The sequence below is a fragment of the Thermobia domestica genome, chromosome 3 (assembly GCF_964235325.1).
Source record: "Thermobia domestica chromosome 3, izTheDome1.hap1.1, whole genome shotgun sequence".
NCBI classification, from domain to species: domain Eukaryota; kingdom Metazoa; phylum Arthropoda; class Insecta; order Zygentoma; family Lepismatidae; genus Thermobia; species Thermobia domestica.
In genome coordinates this window covers 14737352-14755725 of record NC_137456.1, presented here as the reverse complement: position 1 = coordinate 14755725, position 18374 = coordinate 14737352, and the positions used below count along the sequence as shown (strand labels likewise).

At 35.9% G+C, this 18374-nt stretch overlaps 1 protein-coding gene across 1 annotated transcript in view; it reads right to left on the bottom strand.

Moving 5' to 3' along the window:
• Positions 1-18374, bottom strand: part of LOC145682424 (uncharacterized) — a 75398-nt gene that overhangs the window by 10332 nt on the left and 46692 nt on the right. The window contains exons 4-6 of the mRNA XM_081754055.1: positions 9623-9728; positions 3243-3443; positions 331-540 (exon numbers count right to left, since the gene is read on the bottom strand). Coding sequence (XP_081610181.1) covers positions 331-540; positions 3243-3443; positions 9623-9728 — 517 coding nt within the window. The remainder of the gene's footprint in view (positions 1-330; positions 541-3242; positions 3444-9622; positions 9729-18374) is intronic.

Here is an 18374-nt window from a genome sequence, read left to right as displayed (position 1 = left end):
TTCATGCGACTTCTTACCCCTTTCCTTTCATAGAATTCATGACTGAGTAAACGGATCGAATATACGATTTCTGCAAACCACTCCTGATGATGAAGTTGCTGTATTTACAATAAATTGATTTGAAGCCACTGGTGCCAGAGTGAAACCTTGTGTCATTTGGCTGGTCCTTACGTTTGAAACCACACTATTATTAACTACAGGCTGCCAAATTACAATGTTCCGCATTTGCTTCTGAACTGTTATGTTTTGTGGGAACAACTGACCAGTCGAGGATGGACCTACCAGAATATACCCTTGTGTTTGTTGAGCTCCCCCTGTCTCTGGAATTACCTGACTGAGGGCACTTTGTATCTGTTGAACTGCCACTGTCTCTGGAATTACTTGACTGATGATTCCTTGAGTCTGTTGAGTTGATACTGTCTGTGGAAGTGCCAGGCTGATGATATTTTGTTGCTCCGTCCCTGGATTTGGTTCTGTACGGCTTACAGGGATTAAACTACTTGTTCCACGCGACTGTTGGTTCCCTGGTAGCGAAACCACCTGTAAGTACAAATTTTCGTGAATTACGAAAATTTTGTTTTAAAAAAGGTTGAATGTAACTGTTGTACACTTTAAGTTTGTCTAAATATATATATTGAAAGTACTGTAAAACAAAACAGTAATATGCCGGTTTGACTCAGAAATAAGTCATAAGTATTGATATATTATGGAGTAATATAATATACTAATTATAATATGCTCTCCAAATACTAAGTTTGTTTTTTACAGTCATTTTGAAGATAAAAGTAAATTGACTTCACTTGGACTCTATATAAACAAAATAAGCATTTTACCTTCTTCCATTATACTTGACAGTCTGATAGTACGCACAGCTAGGATACTTTCTTATCCTTCCTAACACCTTCAATATACGACAGACGATACAGATAAAAGCCAATGGCTCAAGTTAAACACTACTGCTTTCAAGCCAACACAGGACAAAACTTAAAAATTTGCTGATCCACTGTACTAAGTGTATTAAGCAAGACGTGCTGGAAGATCTTCAAATAAGTTATAAAGAGCTGTTACAAATTCGAGCAGTCCGTTAACGCAAAGTGTCAGATATTAAGTACTACAGTCATATGAAGAAGTTTTCATATTTGACTTGAAGATGGGCAAAAATTTAAAGTTTACATCGAGGCCATCCATTAAAATTTGAATGATCTTTTCCAAGTACAAGGAATAAAGTACTTTGTAGAATGCCCTAAACACGCAAATGTCAAATAACGTGAGCCAACTTACCCTTTCACGGTACTCTAAAATCGAACATTTATGTCCACTTGCTTCTTTTGAGACATGTCATTAAGAGATTTATCAAAATCCACAAAACCGTAATCCCAATACTTTAACAATTGAATTTCCACTTCTAAAGTACGGTAGCAATCCATAAACTAAAGCGTACACTATTTGTCAGCTTAAAGCTACCTTTTCCCGGTAATCTCACTGTCTAGTAACATATGTTTGAATAGTTTGACATCTTTAAAAGCAGTATGAATTGATGTGCACTTTACATTGCATGATATCATTATCAGGCTTTCCAATACTAAAGGGAAAAAAATATAGAAATCACGACGAAAAAAATACAGGATCGAATATACGATTTCTGCAAACCACTCCTGATGATGAAGTTGCTGTGTTTACAATAAATTGATTTGAAGACATTGGTGTCAGAGTGAAACCTTGTGTCATTTGGCTGGTCCTTACGTTTCAAACCACACTATTATTAACTACAGGCTGCAAAATTACAATGTTTTGCATTTGCTTCTCAACTGTTTCGTGAAGCTGAGAAGAAGGAACATTTCAATTATTTTCTGGAATATTTTGAAGGAACATTTGTGCATTTGGAACATTTTGAAAGAACAAGGAACAAAGAAACTCATATAACAATATTTCTACTTATTAGAAGGAACTTTTTTTTTTATATCTACCTATTGGGTATTTGAAATTACATGGAAAGTACACCAATCGTTATATGAACATACATTCTACGCTAAATATAACCAAATGGGTAATTAGCTCGTTGCAAAATTTTATACGAGTTTTTTTTTTTTTTAGTGTTTTTGTACGTAGCTCACCAGTACTAAGCAACGACCCTTCCTAAAACAACTATATGAAATGTAAAATAAAATCTAAAATGTAAACATTCTGGCGCTTTTAACATAAGATCTGACTATGTGTAACATATTCTACAATTATTTACCTACAGTTAATGCAAAAAGTATTGATACACCTAAATAAATTATTTATAAATCTTTAAAATCCCTACTCCATAGAACTTTTTAATGAAAATGACGAAACTAGTTTATTTTTTGTTCCATTTTGTAGGTGTATGAATACTTTGCGCTAGCTATATATTGTTTAGTGTAATTATCTTTAGACAATAAGCAGGAAAGGACAAAAGAGTCTCCATTCAACCATCGTACTGTGGAGACAAAAGGCCCTCCAACCATCCACACTTTATTTCCTTACGTTATTTTCAAAGTGGAAGTAGCAATGCCACAAAAATATTGAAAGTTTCGTTAAAATGTAGGAAATATAGGAGTTTATAGCAAGAGACGCAAATATATACGAAAAATAGAAAATATAGGGGCATTGGAAAGCCTGCATTATACTTTGAATACACCGCAGTTATTCTGCTTTTGTAATTCTATCTTTTACTAAGAATCTCTGTAAACTGCTTTGGTTTGTCCCCGAACTCGTACCCACTAGCATTGTAGAATCCACACTTGAGCACGTATCATCAGAAACCTTTACATTCTATACAGATGAGGTATAAACAGAAGGACAGAAGGGTGACTCCCTGTTTTGATTCACAAAGATGCTAACTGTTCCATATTATGATGGAAGGGACCATCTGCATATGCTTTTTCCCTTTCATTTAACTTATTACCGCTGGTCTTTCATATAATTCACGACTGAGTGAACGGATCGAATATACGATTTCTGCAAACCACTCCTGATGATGAAGTTGCTGTGTTTACAATAAATTGATTTGAAGCCACTGGTGCCAGAATGAAACCTTGTGTCATTTTTTTGGTCCTTACGTCTGAAACCACACTATTATTAACTACAGGCTGCCAAATTACAATGTTCTGCATTTGCTTCTGGACTGTAATATTTTGTGGGAACAACTGACCAGTCGAGGATGGACCTACCAGAATATACCCTTGTGTTTGTTGAGCTCCCCCTGTCTCTAGAATTACCTGACTGAGGGCACTTTGTGTCTGTTGAACTGCCACTGTCTCTGGAATTACTTGACTGATGATTCCTTGAGTCTGTTGAGTTGATACTGTCTGTGGAAGTGCCAGGCGGATGATATTTTGTTGTTCCGTCCCTGGATTTGGTTCTGTAGGGATTACACTACTTGTTCCACACGACTGTTGTTTCTCTGTCAGCGAAACGACCTGTAAGAAAATAGTTCCGTGATTTACAAAAATTTTGTTAAAAAAATTAAATGTAATTGTTGTACACTTTAAGTTTGTCCAAATATATATATTCAAAGTACTGTAAAACAATTAATAAATACAACTTGAAAACTTAAGGGTCGAAAAACTTAAAGAATAATACAATCAGAGTAGTATGGTTTCAGCTGAGCAATAAGTATATTATGGCGTAACAATTCTATGTTATCCAAAGTTTAATTTTGCTTTTTACAATCATTTTGTAATTAAAAGTAAATTGATTTTAATTGTACTTCGCCAGACTGTGAAAACAAAATGTGATTTTGTATTGAATACACAGAATAGCAGGGAAAAAATAGATACTATTTCACTTTGCAAAATTCTGAAAGCAAGGGGAATTAAAAACTATCGTGATACGATCTCCCTGCAAAAGACGTACAACTATAGTATCTATTGAAGCTTTCCTGGCGACGTATTGTGAACAGGTCTTCTCGGGCTAGCAGCCAGGTGAATACTGTTATATCTTGCGACGTTTCGAGGGCTGACATCGTCCTTATCTTCAGGTGAATATGATGGTGCAATGGAGTGTATGGAATATATATACTCCAACTGAGTAAAACATGAACACCAATCATATCCCGCCATTTCAAGCACCAATCAGAAGCCACCATTTCAACCACCAATCAGAAGATTCCAATCATACATACATTAGTATATATATTCCATACACTCTATTGCATCATCATATTCGCCTGAAGATGAGGACGATGTCAGCCCTCGAAACGTCGCAAGATATAACAGTATTTACCTGGCTGCTAGCCCGAGAAGACCTGTTCACGTACAACTATGTTTTTAAATCTTCCTGGATGTTTTCAAAGTACTTTTGCGATTCTGTAAACGATGAATGGGTTATTGAGAAGAATGCTTTTTCATGTTCTTCAAATGCCAAATGTATGGCTTGGCGCGTTCTCTCGAAGAAGTAAAGTACAGAATTTAAGTTTTTCACACTACTTTGATTTGATTGGCTTATGTACTTTTCATGGAAGTTTGGAGTAATACTCAGGAAGGTAATCAAGAGTATACGGAAGGATACGGAGTAATCAACATTTATATATATATATATATATATATATATATATATATATATATATATATATATATATATATATATATATATATATATATATTAGTTCAAGGTATACTCAATTTAAACCATGAATGTAATGAAAAGTATACGGCGTAATCCACCTATTTTTTTGATAGTTCAGCGTACACTAGGGTGACCATAATTTTAACAGCTAAAAACGGGACAACTTAAAAAGAAAGTAACCACTATATATAATATTCTGGAAACAGACATGATCATATAAATCTGTAAACGTATTTAGTAGAAACGAAATTTTTCACTAAATTCGAAGTGTAAACGAACACAACATTAAAACTGAGTTTGCCCAAGTGGGCCCAGACCGCACCTGGGTTTTCGAGCTTTTTGTTAATATATTATTGGTACAACTAAAGTGATCACATTGGTAGTGATTTTTAACAGATTTTGGACTTTCCTTGGGCGAATCAGATGCATTCACGTTAAGGTATACAATAACATTCAACATAAGATCTTCATAAAGTTCTGAATGCACTGAATGAATAACAAAAACGTATTTTAGCTTGGGATAATTGTACAACAAATTAATGTATGAATTATGCTTATAGCCTATTTCAAGTAAAATATTCAATTTTATATTTTAGTTTCCGTGAATAGCGTCTCGCTGACTCTGCCACGCCGAGGGACGTTATCGTTTATACGTTTGACGGGTTTAAGGCCATAGGTGCAGGTAGTACCAGTAAATATGTAAATACATTAGTAAAACTATTGGTATTATTTCTTATCTTTGATGATAGCTCAAGTATTATTCAGTGAAATTTGGTTTTCCAACAACAACAGTTTAGTTCGATCATTTGTTGCTACTTTTCAAATAAGCATTCTGTAGAATCAATACCAGCAATAGCGAAAAAATTCTTGCCAAATTTAAGAAGCTTAAGCTCGGAGTTCCTAAGACTATGTAATGCTTGCTAGTTCAAGTGCTGAATTCAAACTTCCGTACAAGTGGAAGTTTCGATGTATAGTAAAGAAAGCTGCATTTTCGGGAAAAATTCGTTGTGAAAGTGCTCGGGACATTCCTGTAATTGAACTCATAAAGCATTAGAAGTGAATACTTCAATTATTTATTTTACGCTGGAAGATATTTAATTTCATTTACGACATTTTGAAACATTTAGGCTACTCTATAAAATATGAATTATATCTTTGTTGTTTTAAATTAATTTTCGGGAAAGAACCGTCTTGCAACAAGTGCTCGAGAAATTCCCATAATTAAACGCACAAAGTGTCGGAAGTGAACTTCAACAATAAATCCATTTATTTTAATCTGGAAAATATTTATTTCATATAAGACATTTTGAAACTCTTATTTTATAAAACTTGAATTATATCTGTTTTAAATTAATAGAAGCTCAACCTGCGCCCTCTACGCAGCGCATCTACCTCTACGCTTCACATATGAGCATGAATCTAGTTGTCATTTCTCACTTATGTGCTTGTCCCTTCACATACACAAGTGAAAGACGTTTTAATAAAAATCGGCAAGGGGTATCATAAAGGGTTTTTTTTTTTTTTTTTTTTCGATTGTCTTTTCAATATCTCGCACTGTTTGCAAGATTGAGCCTGCTTCCGGTTGGAGTTTCTAATTCATGTATGATTAGTGTTTTCTTTCTTCTTGCATGCAGTATGTAAAAAGTAAATACATTACATACACAATTAATTATAATGTCAGTTATATATGATGTTCGTTGTGCAAAACACTCCAAACAATAAAGATTCTTCTTAGCCTGGAGAAATGGTTATCCTTTGTCTTTCATTATCATTTGGCCATGAAACAAACGACCGAGAGGTATACAACTATGTTGTGTTGGAATGTATAATTCATAGGATATGATGCTTTTCTAAAAATTTCAACACTTTTAGTGAACCCCTAAAAATATAATAAAGAAATAACGGCCACTTTTTATTTTAATATTCAATTAGAACTGGACAATCTACACAAAATTTGGAATCGATCAGTGAAAACGGCACGTTTCTAGCACTGGTGGTTTTCGAGATCTCATTCTCGAAAGGAATAGAGACAACCATATAAATCTAGCATTTTAATATATACTAGCTGAACCTGCGCTCTTTACACAGCGCATCATTTGCATATGAGCATAAATCTCCTTCTCATTCCTAACAACATTCATGAAATGGTTGTACGAGTCGTGTGCCGTTCTTTGGTATATTTTCAACCATTACGTCTTTGCCATTTGTCATCCAACTTACAGTGGACAATTTGTCTGTGAATGGACCTTAGTGATCAAGCAGTAGCATGTTCAAACCATCAGCCTTTGCCATGGGAAAGAATACTTAGGTTATATACTTCTGGTATCCTTTCTTCATCATGCATTTAACATTGCATCCCTCGAACAGTTTACAACCGTAAAGGAAGTTTATTAGTTTGTTGTAATCAGCAGGAATCGGTCTTTCAAATGCCATGCTTAGCTTCTCTGCAGGCGAGTGCTTTCTCCCGAACTTCCCTTGTGAGCTCATGCATGCCTCCCAGCATGGCATTGAAAAAATATAGGACAGTTTGGTTTGTACAATAGAATATGCTCTGAAGAACAGAAAAATATACAAATGTATTGTAAGAAAAGGTCATCCTTCACCCCAATGGGCAACTGGAAACAAATTTTAGATTAATATAGAATAAGAATATATATAATCTTTTACTTTTTAAATTTCTGGTTCTGGAAATTATATATACATTTGTAACAACTGTTATACAACATAAATTTCAGGACTTTTCAGTTCATAAATAATTTACAGGACATTTCCTAGATTTTTACCATTTTTCTACTTGCCATGGCTTCCAGGGAGTTTCCACGACACATTTTTGTTTCCCAGATTTTCGAGGACGCGTGGGAACCCTGCATATTATATACAGCATTAGTGAAAGGCGTTGGAATATGTCGGTGAATACCAACATCTTTCAATGCCTAGCCAATACTGCTGTACACACTGCTGAAAGAAATTGCTAACACAGCTTGCGTTATAAGAAACTGCAGCACGGCAAGGTTCCTCAGCTAAGCTTCAATAGGGAAGAATAAGCACATAGGAAACAAAGAAAAAATGAGCGGGCATGGGAGGATAGGAAAAAGAAAATAAATAAATAAATAAATAATAGTGAGGATTAGTGACTATCCCCCAAAAAGGTGCTAAGACAAATTTAGCATATTGTTAATATGTAGCAATTTAAATCACCATTGGAACTGCTCTTGGCTTGTATTTTAATAATTCAATCACTGAAAAATATAGGTAAGAAAGGACAAGATTAAAATATAGGACATATATACATAGGTTTTCAAAATATAGGAAAAAATAGGAAAATAGAACAGCTGAGAGCCCTGCTTATGTTATGGTTTCCCTGCATAACTTTGTGTAATACGATTTGATAACTCTTAGCTCTTAGAATCTGCCGATGTTGTAATTTTCTTTTAGCAATAATTTGTATTTTTTTAATTAATAAATTATAATTTGAGCAATTAGAGGCAAATTGGTTCTTTTACTTGAATTCCATAGAGAAAACAATAGGACCTACCTCACATACTTAAATAGTTCAGTCCGGACAGTTGGAATACAGTTTCCCTTTAAGTTTAACTTTATTTGACACAATATCTACCCCATAAACAACCCAAAACTTTTATTTTCATTAATTAATCAGTAGGCAACTCATTTTATTTCTTAGAATGTCTTGTGATATTTAATGTAATTTCCTTGTACTAGAATCCTCTTCTTCTAAAAGTCTTACGCGTAAAAAAAAAAAAAGAAAAAAAAACGGTTTTAAAAAAGAGAATTCCACTACAAGGAATTTACATGAAACAGCGTAAGACAAAATCCTAAGAAGTAAGATTAGTTGCACATGAGTTGTCAACATATGCTGAGGAAGGTGTTACGGAACACCGAAACAGTACGGTCAACCCTTTTAAGTTCTAGTACCTATATATAGGCACTAAAGTAGTGTCTTTATTCTTCGATTAAGAAAGTACAAATAAAGCAGCTTTTTACTTCGATTTTTTTTCACGCCTAGAGGCATTGTAGAGCACGTTACGTATGGTTTTACGCCTTTCTACGTCGAGACATAGAGGTGATGACATAATAACTTATAAAAAATATTTTTTGTTGGCGCCTATTTTTATTATTTTTTGGCGGGCTTGCTCTTGCACCTAGAAAATTGAAAGTTTGCATATATATTCAGGGCACGCCTTAGTATTTTCTCAGATTTTTTTTAGATCTCTGCGTTAAAAAAAGGAGGGGGGTCCAGAGGGGCAAAAAGGTAAAATCCCTTTTGTCGAGATTTTTCTGCCTCTGATACACGATGGAGACATGTGAATGACACCGTTAGAAAATCTGTTCTATTCTGAAGAGAATGATATATGAACCATGACTCTAGGATAATTAGGGGTGTCTCATGAAATTTTTATATTACATCCGGGTCTCTTGGAGTAATTTGGGGCATTGTGGGGCTCATTGGTAAATATTTTTTCCCGTCCTTACAATTCAAGATAAAAGGTTGAAAGTTAGTACACCCCTTACTACTTTTCAATTGATTTTGAGATATGTGTGTTAACACGGGGGGGGGGGGGGGTACAGAGGCGCTCAAAATTAAAAAAAAAAAAATATTGATTTTTCTAAAAATTTCCCGCCTCAGGAACATGATAGGGAAATGGCAATGGTACCGTTTAAAAGGGTGTTCTATTCTAAAGAGAATGAGGTACGAACCATGATTGTAGGATAAATAGGGATGATGCTGTAGCTGCTTGACTGGAAGTCTGTAATTTACCTATAAAAAAAAAAGCCAGAACTTAAAAGGGTTTATAGTACATTAAATATTAGAGGCGGGCCAAATACTGCATTCAATGTGGAAGTAATAAGCGTACGACGACTCAAACATTTCATTTATATTACATTAGGCCTACTTGCCGGTCTAGAAAAACGGAATGTACCATCTACTATGTGGAATCCAAACATGTGCGCCTTTAAAACGGTCAAAGTTAGGATTATGCAACCAAGAGAACCTTTAATTTCGTTTACTCACTTGTGGTTGGCTCAATCGGGGCCTCTTCTCAGGCTCATGTGTTCTCCTAGGAACGTCTGGACCTGTCGCTTCATTAGATATCTCTTCACAGGAGCTTGATTTCGACCTGTTAATTGTATTAAAATATGATGCTTATGTTAGTGATTAATTAGCTTATAAAAGCACGTTAACTTCATCAAAACAGAAAAAATAACATTCATGGCAATAAAATCATAAGGGTTCAAAATAGCAAAGATAATCAAGAATACACACATTATCGTTTCGCTCTAAACAATTAATTTAATCTTTCATTATTAGTCATAACCATTTAACAATTTCCAGGGCTTATAGAAATAAAGAAATTGTTCCAATATCTTTACGTAAGTGGAAGGTTTGTAAAAATAATTTTCTTGATATAAGTAGCATTTGTCACTTTTTTTTTTTTTTTTCAAGTGGGGAACTACTTTTATCAGTCAGGATGTTCAACGGACTACCCTACTCCTTTTCCTTCGAAAGCAAGTTTATTTATTTATTTATTATGTTTTGAGCATTCCAGTATATCAATATACTAATGTTTTTCAAAATATGTGAGTCAGTCAGAAAGTTAGTCGCACTCCTTCATAAATATTTTCGATCAAAGGCTATTTTGATGAAACTGTGCGCAACACTGCAGACATGTGGCTATATCGTGTGACGCTTTCACGAGGCAAGTGGAGGTGTTCTGATAATCAGTCGTAAACATGTCTCGACAGCTGCAAATAGTGTCGAAATTGGAAATGTGTGCAGTGATTTTTTTTTTTTTTTTTTTTTGTGGGCGAAAAGGTGTAACTGCACTGAAATTTATCGGCACTTAAAAATCGACGGGTAGGTAAACTGTCCAAAGGCATTGTGCTCCTGCATGATAATGCAAGACGGCATGCAGCACAACAAACGTGTCAACTTCCGACAAAGTTTAGGTGGCAAGTGTGGGATCATCCTCCTTATAGCCCAGACCTTTCACCGTGTGACTTCCATGTGTTTGATCCCATGAAAGACGAACTTTCAAAGCAACGATACCACTCGGACGACGAGGTGAAAGCTGCAGCCCAAGAATGGTTATCAAGCATTAGACGGGATTTCTCTGCAGAAGCCATAGAAAAACTTGTACCACGCTTCGACAAATACTTAAATGACGGAGGTAATTACGTTGAAAAGTATATTATGAGTGGAACTTTACGATACAAATAAAGTTATTTTAAAATTTCTATCCTGTTTTATTTTCTGAAGCAGTGCAACTAACGTTTTGACTGACTCTCGTAGTATAATTACAATTAATGATTAATTTGTTTAATGAGGAATTATTAATTAAAATTACCGTAAATTTTACATTGGTATTAACAGTAGAAAACACATATTAGCTTGTTTAAATAATTGAACACTATCAAGAAAACTTTGTAATAATACATTTATACAAGCCACTAAAGTTTGGAGTATGGTTCGGAGACTTTGACATTACGGAAGTTAGAGAAGAAATATTTAGAATGCTTCGAAAAATGTGGTGTTGGCGGAAGATGGAGAAGATAAAATGGACAAAGAGAATAACAAATGAACATGTTTTAAAACGGATAGGAGAGAAGAGGACGCTTCTAGCCAGCATCCTTCGTTAGAAGGCCAATTGGATTGGTACGAAGAAATTGTCTTCTTCATACCGCCATAGAAGGAAAGATGGAAGGAAAACGAGACATATCGAGAAACGTGGAAGAAACATTTCCAGGATGGAACCTTACAAAAAAAAACTCTAGTCCTAGGACGTCCCAACAGGCAAAAATTATTATTATTAATAATAATAATAATACTCGAATTTGTATAACCTTTTATCTATAACCGTTTGGTAAAGTTCACTTTGTGAATACCGGTGGTATAGCTGGAACGTACAGAAAATTGCGTTCTTTTTCATTTACTGAAAACTGTATTCAAATTGTCTCTCCATTCCGAAGTTACTTACGAAACAAATTTCATCAAACAGAAAAAGCTTTTGTCGCTGACTGTACAATTGTTTGAGATTCTTAACTATAGTGTGGGTGATAAGGAATTCACTTGATTTTTTTCTTTTTTTCCATTTTTTTAAACTAATGTTCAATTTAAGAAAAGCGAAGGACATAGTCTCGCGGACCACAGTTTAAGAAACGCTAATATACGCAAAATAAATATCTGAAACAGAAGTATGACTTTTTCTTTTCTTTAATTTACAGACAAAAGAGTCTACTATCGTTTCAAAGGGAACAAATCAATTTTTAGGGTATGCTTTTCCCGCTATTACATGAATGAATCAGAAAAGTAAGTCTTCATGTTGGATTCTGAAAGAAACCACATCTCTCTGTAATGCATGCGCACAGAATATTTGAAAGTCTCGTAAAGCATTTTCATAGTAATTCCAAATCAATATCTGAACTCGAAACCAATTTTTCGGTTCAACAAAAATAATGCCCCTATTTGGTCTTTTTTTTTTTTTTATTGGATCAAAAGATCCATTATATTCCAGTCAAAAATTTTATTGTAGGTCTTATATTTGGAGAACTACATACAGAGTAGCCAAACCCAAACTATCACTTAACTCAGTATGATGTGCTCATTCCGTAAAAAATACGAAAACTCGATTTAGAGACCGTTCAAAAATTTTGTGGCCCCTGATCCAAAAACGAATTAAAAGATCCAATATATTTCAATCAAAAATTTTCTTCTAGGTCTTATATCTGAAGAACTACATACAGAGTAGCCAAGCCCAAACTATCACTTACCTCAGTATGATGTGCTTATTCCGTAAAAGATATAGCTCGAATTAGGGGTCGTTTAAAAATTTTGAAGCCTCTGATCCAAAAAAAGATCGCAATCATTTGATCCATTTTTTGGATTACTCCTAAAATTCTTGGCCAAGATTACATTGGATTATTCCTAAAATTCTTGGCCAAGATTACATTGGATTATTCCTAAAATTCTTGGCCAAGATTACATTGGATTATTCCTAAAATTCTTGGCCAAGATTGCATTGGATTATTCCTAAAATTCTTGGCCAAGATCGCAATCTTTTGATCCATTTTTTTTTCTGATCATGCCTGAAATTCCTGTTTTCCTTCTTCATTCATTAAGCTTTGCAATGTAATGGAAACAAGCATCAGATAAATGCTTTCAAAATGGAAAAGAATAAAAGTCGTTAAAAAGGCTAATTCCACAGAGGATATTTAAAACAAGATATTTTGCAGTAATTGTTGTCTACTAAAAGTGTAAGGGGCTTAACATTGCCATGCATAAGAAAAGCTCTATTCCGCAACAGACCAGAGTATCCAGTCAGATAGCTTCGCGTAATCTCCTCTGAGTAGCGTACAGATCAGGTTGATGATGCGTGAATGTTCCACGAAGTACACTTTATATTCAAAAGTGTGAAGGCGGGACATAGAGCCCGGTTCCTCTATTTACACCTAGCATTCTTTTCCTTTGCTTCAAGAGAGCTTGGTTTCTCCTTTATACCAGCGTTTGTGTGCAAAGATTTATATATACATATATTTGTGTGAGATGTATATAAAATCAGAGGAGGCTTTAGTTTTCCTCAGTATATCGTCCTTTTTTTCTTTCCCTTTTTTCTTGTTTTTCGTTATTATTGGTATTATTACTGTTATTATTATTATTATTATTATTATTTGTTAAATAGTTTGGTTTATGCCGATGTGGCCACACGTGTGGTTGTTTCACTATAAATGTGGTTATTATTTCTGTTGTTTTGTAATTTTGTTGTTGTTCTTTCCGTTTTCTTTATTATGTTTCATCTTCCGTGTCTCGGTATTTTTTTCTGTTATAATGGTTGTTTCGCTTGCTTTTAATTCTTGTTTGTTTGATCTTTCGGTCTACATTAAAGCCTTTTTCTGTGTGTGTGTGGTTTGTTTTCGATCTCTCTTTTGTGGTTTCTGGTTGGGATATTTGACTTTTTTCTCTTTTTTTCTTTTTTTTCCCATGTGTTCTAGCTTCAATTTTTTATTCATTCTGGGTTTCCAGTTTCCTTGGTTGGATAGGTTTCTGTTTATCCCTTCGTTTGGTATTTTTCCGTTTTCTATTTACTTCTCCTGATTTTCCTTTTTTTCCGTTTTTTTTTTTTTTTTTTGAGTCCTCTCCCACAGTTTCTTGTTTGTTTATGGGCTTGTGATGTATTTTTGTCTAGGACACAGCATTGCCTTTTATCTTGTTACATCCCGGTAGTTTGATCGGGTTTGGTTTGATTCCATGGTGAGTCCCCACACATCTATGATTTTTGGCAGGTTTTTCTCTTTCAAGACTTTGTTTTGTGCCTAGGATTATTTTCACGATGTGTTTCAGTTCTGTTTTCGTATAAAGGTTTCTTAGGGCCCGTTTCTGTCTGAGTTAGTTCCATGTGAACGTAGTCGTTCGCATGGGTAACCGACAACCGATCCCCCTATGGCTGTATGTTTGCGTAGGAGAAATGTTTTGTCACCAAGTCTAACGTAATAATATACATAAGACTATCCAGCCCTCTCCTGTCTAGTGATGAGGCTCGTGGTTACAGAATTTCTCCCTCACATTCTTTTTTTGACCAGCATGTCTCGAGGTGTGATGGTTTGGTGCGAGTGCTATTCTTTTTTGCTTTTCATCCTTGGTTGTAGAATTTTGGTGTCTGTGGGATTTATTTTTCTGAGCTGTCAGTATTTTATTGCTATTTGGTATAATTATGTTTCAGTTTCTGTGAGAGTTTCTCGGGTTCCTTTTCAGAACAATCTGAGTTGTTTCGTGTGTTAAGAAGTGGAAAGTCTTTTCCCAGTACTTTCAGTTGGTTGCGGGTTGGAGTTTTGTTTGAGAGATTGCGTATTCATGATTCTTTTCATTTTTTGTTTGTTTTCTGGTTCTGCGTGCTTTTCCTTTCTCTTCTTTTTCTTTTCGTCGTTATTTCGTTGGGTTTGTTGTTGGTGGTTTTTCAGTATTGCTTGGGTAGGGTACGTAAAATTTTAACTCTGTTTTGAAGTTTTGGTGGTGCTGAGAGAGACCCTTGTTTTTTGGGTATTAGCTTTTTTGTTTAATTTTAGGGAAGTTCTTCAGAAACTCGTAAGGTCTTCTATCGATTCTCTTCTAGGTTTTCTTTGTGGGGTGTTTTCGTTTCCGTCTTTCTGTGGTTTGGTTCTTTTCGGTTGTGGTTTGTTCTTGTTGTTTGTTGTGTTTGGAATATTTCTTTTTGGGGAGTCCAGAGCTACTTGTTTTTCTCTGGACTGCCTCTTTTTGTATCATGTGGGCTGAAGCGAGACTTGCGCTTCTCCAGGGCAAGTTTCTCCTTTTTTTTTTAATTGTTGGTTCTAGTTGTCTGTGGTGTTCAATGACTCGTCTGTTTATTTTAATTTCAGTTTTCTTTAAAGTATATTTTGTGTGTTTGGTTTCGAAATTGATTGGTATTTTGGCGTATTCAACCAAGTTCATATCTGATTTTTGAAGCCGTATTCGGGGTTTTCCAAGTTGGGCCCCCTATTTTGTGTTTGGCTTCGTAGTGTTGCGCAAGGCGTCGTAGTAGACTAGCTTGCGTAGTGTTTTTAAGGTTCTCTTTCCTTTTCCCGCTCAGCCTTTATTTGGGCCAAGGGGTTCTGGGTTGTTTACTGGTTTTGGAGTATTGCTCCTTTACTCTTCTCTTCTTTTCTTGTTTGGCCTTGGTTCACTTCCTCCGGTGTTTGGCTTCTCCATCGTGTTAAAGGGTATTCTTTGTTTTGGGTTTTCCGGAGTTTCACAGTCTTGGAGGGTTCGTATTAAAAAGTACGTTTTCACACAGGTCTTTACGAGGTATAGGAGTTTTCGTGGTGAGATTGTTCTTTTGTACTGACAAGTACAGTTTTGATTTTTAATTTCTGGTCTTAATAACTGCTTGGTGTGCGTTGCCCCATAATACAGTTCATTCTTAGCCAATATCCCAACCAGTTACTCTTTCTCTTTTTAATATCTAAAATCGCTATTTTCTCCCCCACAATTTCTAACATTCTCTCATGCGTTTTACGCTAGACCCAGCTCTCCATTCTTCTCCACACGCACATTTCGAAAGCTTCTAGTTGTTTCTCATCATGTTTGTGTTATGTCCATGTTTCTGCCCCATACAACATTCCACACGAAGCATTTTATGAGACTTTTCCTCAACTCTTTGTTCAAGATCCCATAAAAAAGTATTTTCTTTCTCCTAAAGACTTCTTTCGCCGTACCTATCTCACTACTACTATCGAAAGACGCAAAACATAAAAATTCAAACTCCAAAATCATTCAAGTTAAAGGTAAAAATGTGTATCTGTGTGATACATCAAAAGAAAGAGATTTATTTAATTACGTATTATAAAAGGAATAAAAGAGTAAATATTTATTGAATATAAACGACTAAGCCATTTACTCGCACCAAACTGTACAGATAAATACGGGAATCTTATATAGTTAAGTCGTTTTCCTGATGTTCTGTTTTAGAACCACAAAGGCTTAATCTCATTCCGTTTTACCCAAATGAAAGCAATAGCCATCCCTCCCGCTGGCACAATCTATCCGTCAATGTGTCCTCTGATGTAGCCTTCGTCAGGAAATTCCTCAAGCAAAACAAACTAGTTTCAAAATGAAAATGAAATCTTTCAGTTTAACGTCCAACGATTATGCTCTTTAGGCTAATAAGGGAGACGTTGATTAAAGCAAGTTAATGATGATGGAAGAATCGGTGGAATGGAAAAGTGGGAGAAAAAGGAAGTACCCTGAGAAATCCCACGGACACGATGTTGTCCACCGAACTAACTTAGGGGTCGCAGTGGCTCAGTGGTAGAGCATTCACCTCTGGTGCGTGGGGTCCCAGGTTCGATCCCAGCTCACGCCAAGTGAACTTTGTGGTGGACAAACACCATGTAAGTGGGCTTTCTCGGAGTTCTCCCGTTTCCTCTCACTTTCTTCATTCCACCATTTCATTCACTTCCCATCATCACCGTTTCCTTTAACCTAGCCGGCATAATCGTGGGACGTAAAACTGAGTATCCAGTTCACGAACTTACTTGGCTCGAACGAGTGACCTCACGCACCAGAGGTAAGCGCTCTACCACTGAGTCACCGTGCAGAAACTCGTTTTAAAAACTAAGTAAATAGTCACACAATTTTCAAACATCATTTCGACCTAACACGTATAGTAGCATAGTCCTGTTCCACATTGTTAAATTTTCAAGGCTGTAAAATTAACAACACGCTTTCATGACCCGTTTGTTTAATAGTAGAATTTATTGTTTAGTTTTCTCAGGCAAACAAAAGAAAAAAATCGAAATGTCTTTCAGTTCAACGTCCCTCGTTTATCCACGTTAGGCTAAGAGAGACGGGTAATTAAGCCAAGTGAATGATGATGGAATATAATTGGTGGAATGAGAATATGGGAGGAAACGGGAATACCCCGAGAAAACACGCGGACACGATGTAGTCCACCACAAACTTACTTGGGCGGGGATCGAACCTGGGACCCCAACGCACCAGAGGTAAGGGCTCTACCACTGAGTCCCTGTGCTCCGCTCTCAAGACTGAGTCTACCATGCATATACACACACACACACACGCACAGAGAGAGAGAGAGAAAGAAAATGCTACAAAACTGTTCCCAAAACATGACACCACAAACACACAAAAACTATCAGCTTTATTGACTGCCGTGTGGCTAATCATAAATATGCTTAACTTGATCGAGTTTGAGAACGTTTCGGCCACACGACATAACTGTACAGGGCGCGAGGGATAGCATGAGCTACGACCTTGAAATCCGCAACCAACACACTTGAAAGGAACGGGCAATCCTAATAGTGTTACTAACTGCCACAACAGTGAACTAGAATTTGGCGATTTTTGAAGCATTTCTGGGAAGGGATGACAGAGACACTTTGAATAAATCTGCAGCCTTCCTTTTCTCATCTTCATTTAGAAATATCTGAACAATAAATTAGCCTATTTATTTAATAAGATGTAAAAGTGCACTCGGTGCAATAAAGGTTTCCTTAGTCGTTCAATGTTTTTTTTTTTTAAATTTATTTTTTAAATGAGTAAGCTAAAGTAAGTAAAACTTACATCACATAACACAACCTATATTTGCAATTCTGGGGACCACGACTCATGTCATCGCCTTAGTGAAATCGTGGCTACAGACCTGTCAACTGCTCCCCCCCCCCCCCCTCATACAAGGAAGTTTGTCATTTTCGCTTGTAAAACAAAGTGGTCCTATTAGTACCCTTCCTCCCGGGGTAGTTATTTATGACACAGATGGGGGCGTCTTGAGAGACACATGAAGAAGCCGAACCGGACACAGTGTTCTTGTGTTCAGTGAAGTGTGGTTCTTTGTGTATAGTTCTGTGTTGTTTTCACATATGTTGGAGGTTAGTATCAGCATGGGTTGAAACACTACCAAAAAATCTTCCTCCTCTCTCCACTGTCACACTCGCAGCGAATAGCGTTCTTCCTACCTCCCACTTCTCATAGCTCATGCTATCTCTCGCGCTCTGTACACGAGGAAACCGTTCAGATTATGCATGTTCTCCATCTGTCTGAAAAACAAAAATGGTCAGAGATTTTCAGAAATACGTTATTTCCATGGATACAGCATTTAGCATTCTATAAGTTTTATCTATGCCTTTATATTACTGTTGATATCAGGAACTGGTACATCTACCATTTAAGGTTTCGCTCTTGTATCTCTATCATTAGGATTATCTCTATCATCAGGATACATCTCTATTGTATCTCTTTCACTTTTAATCTCGAA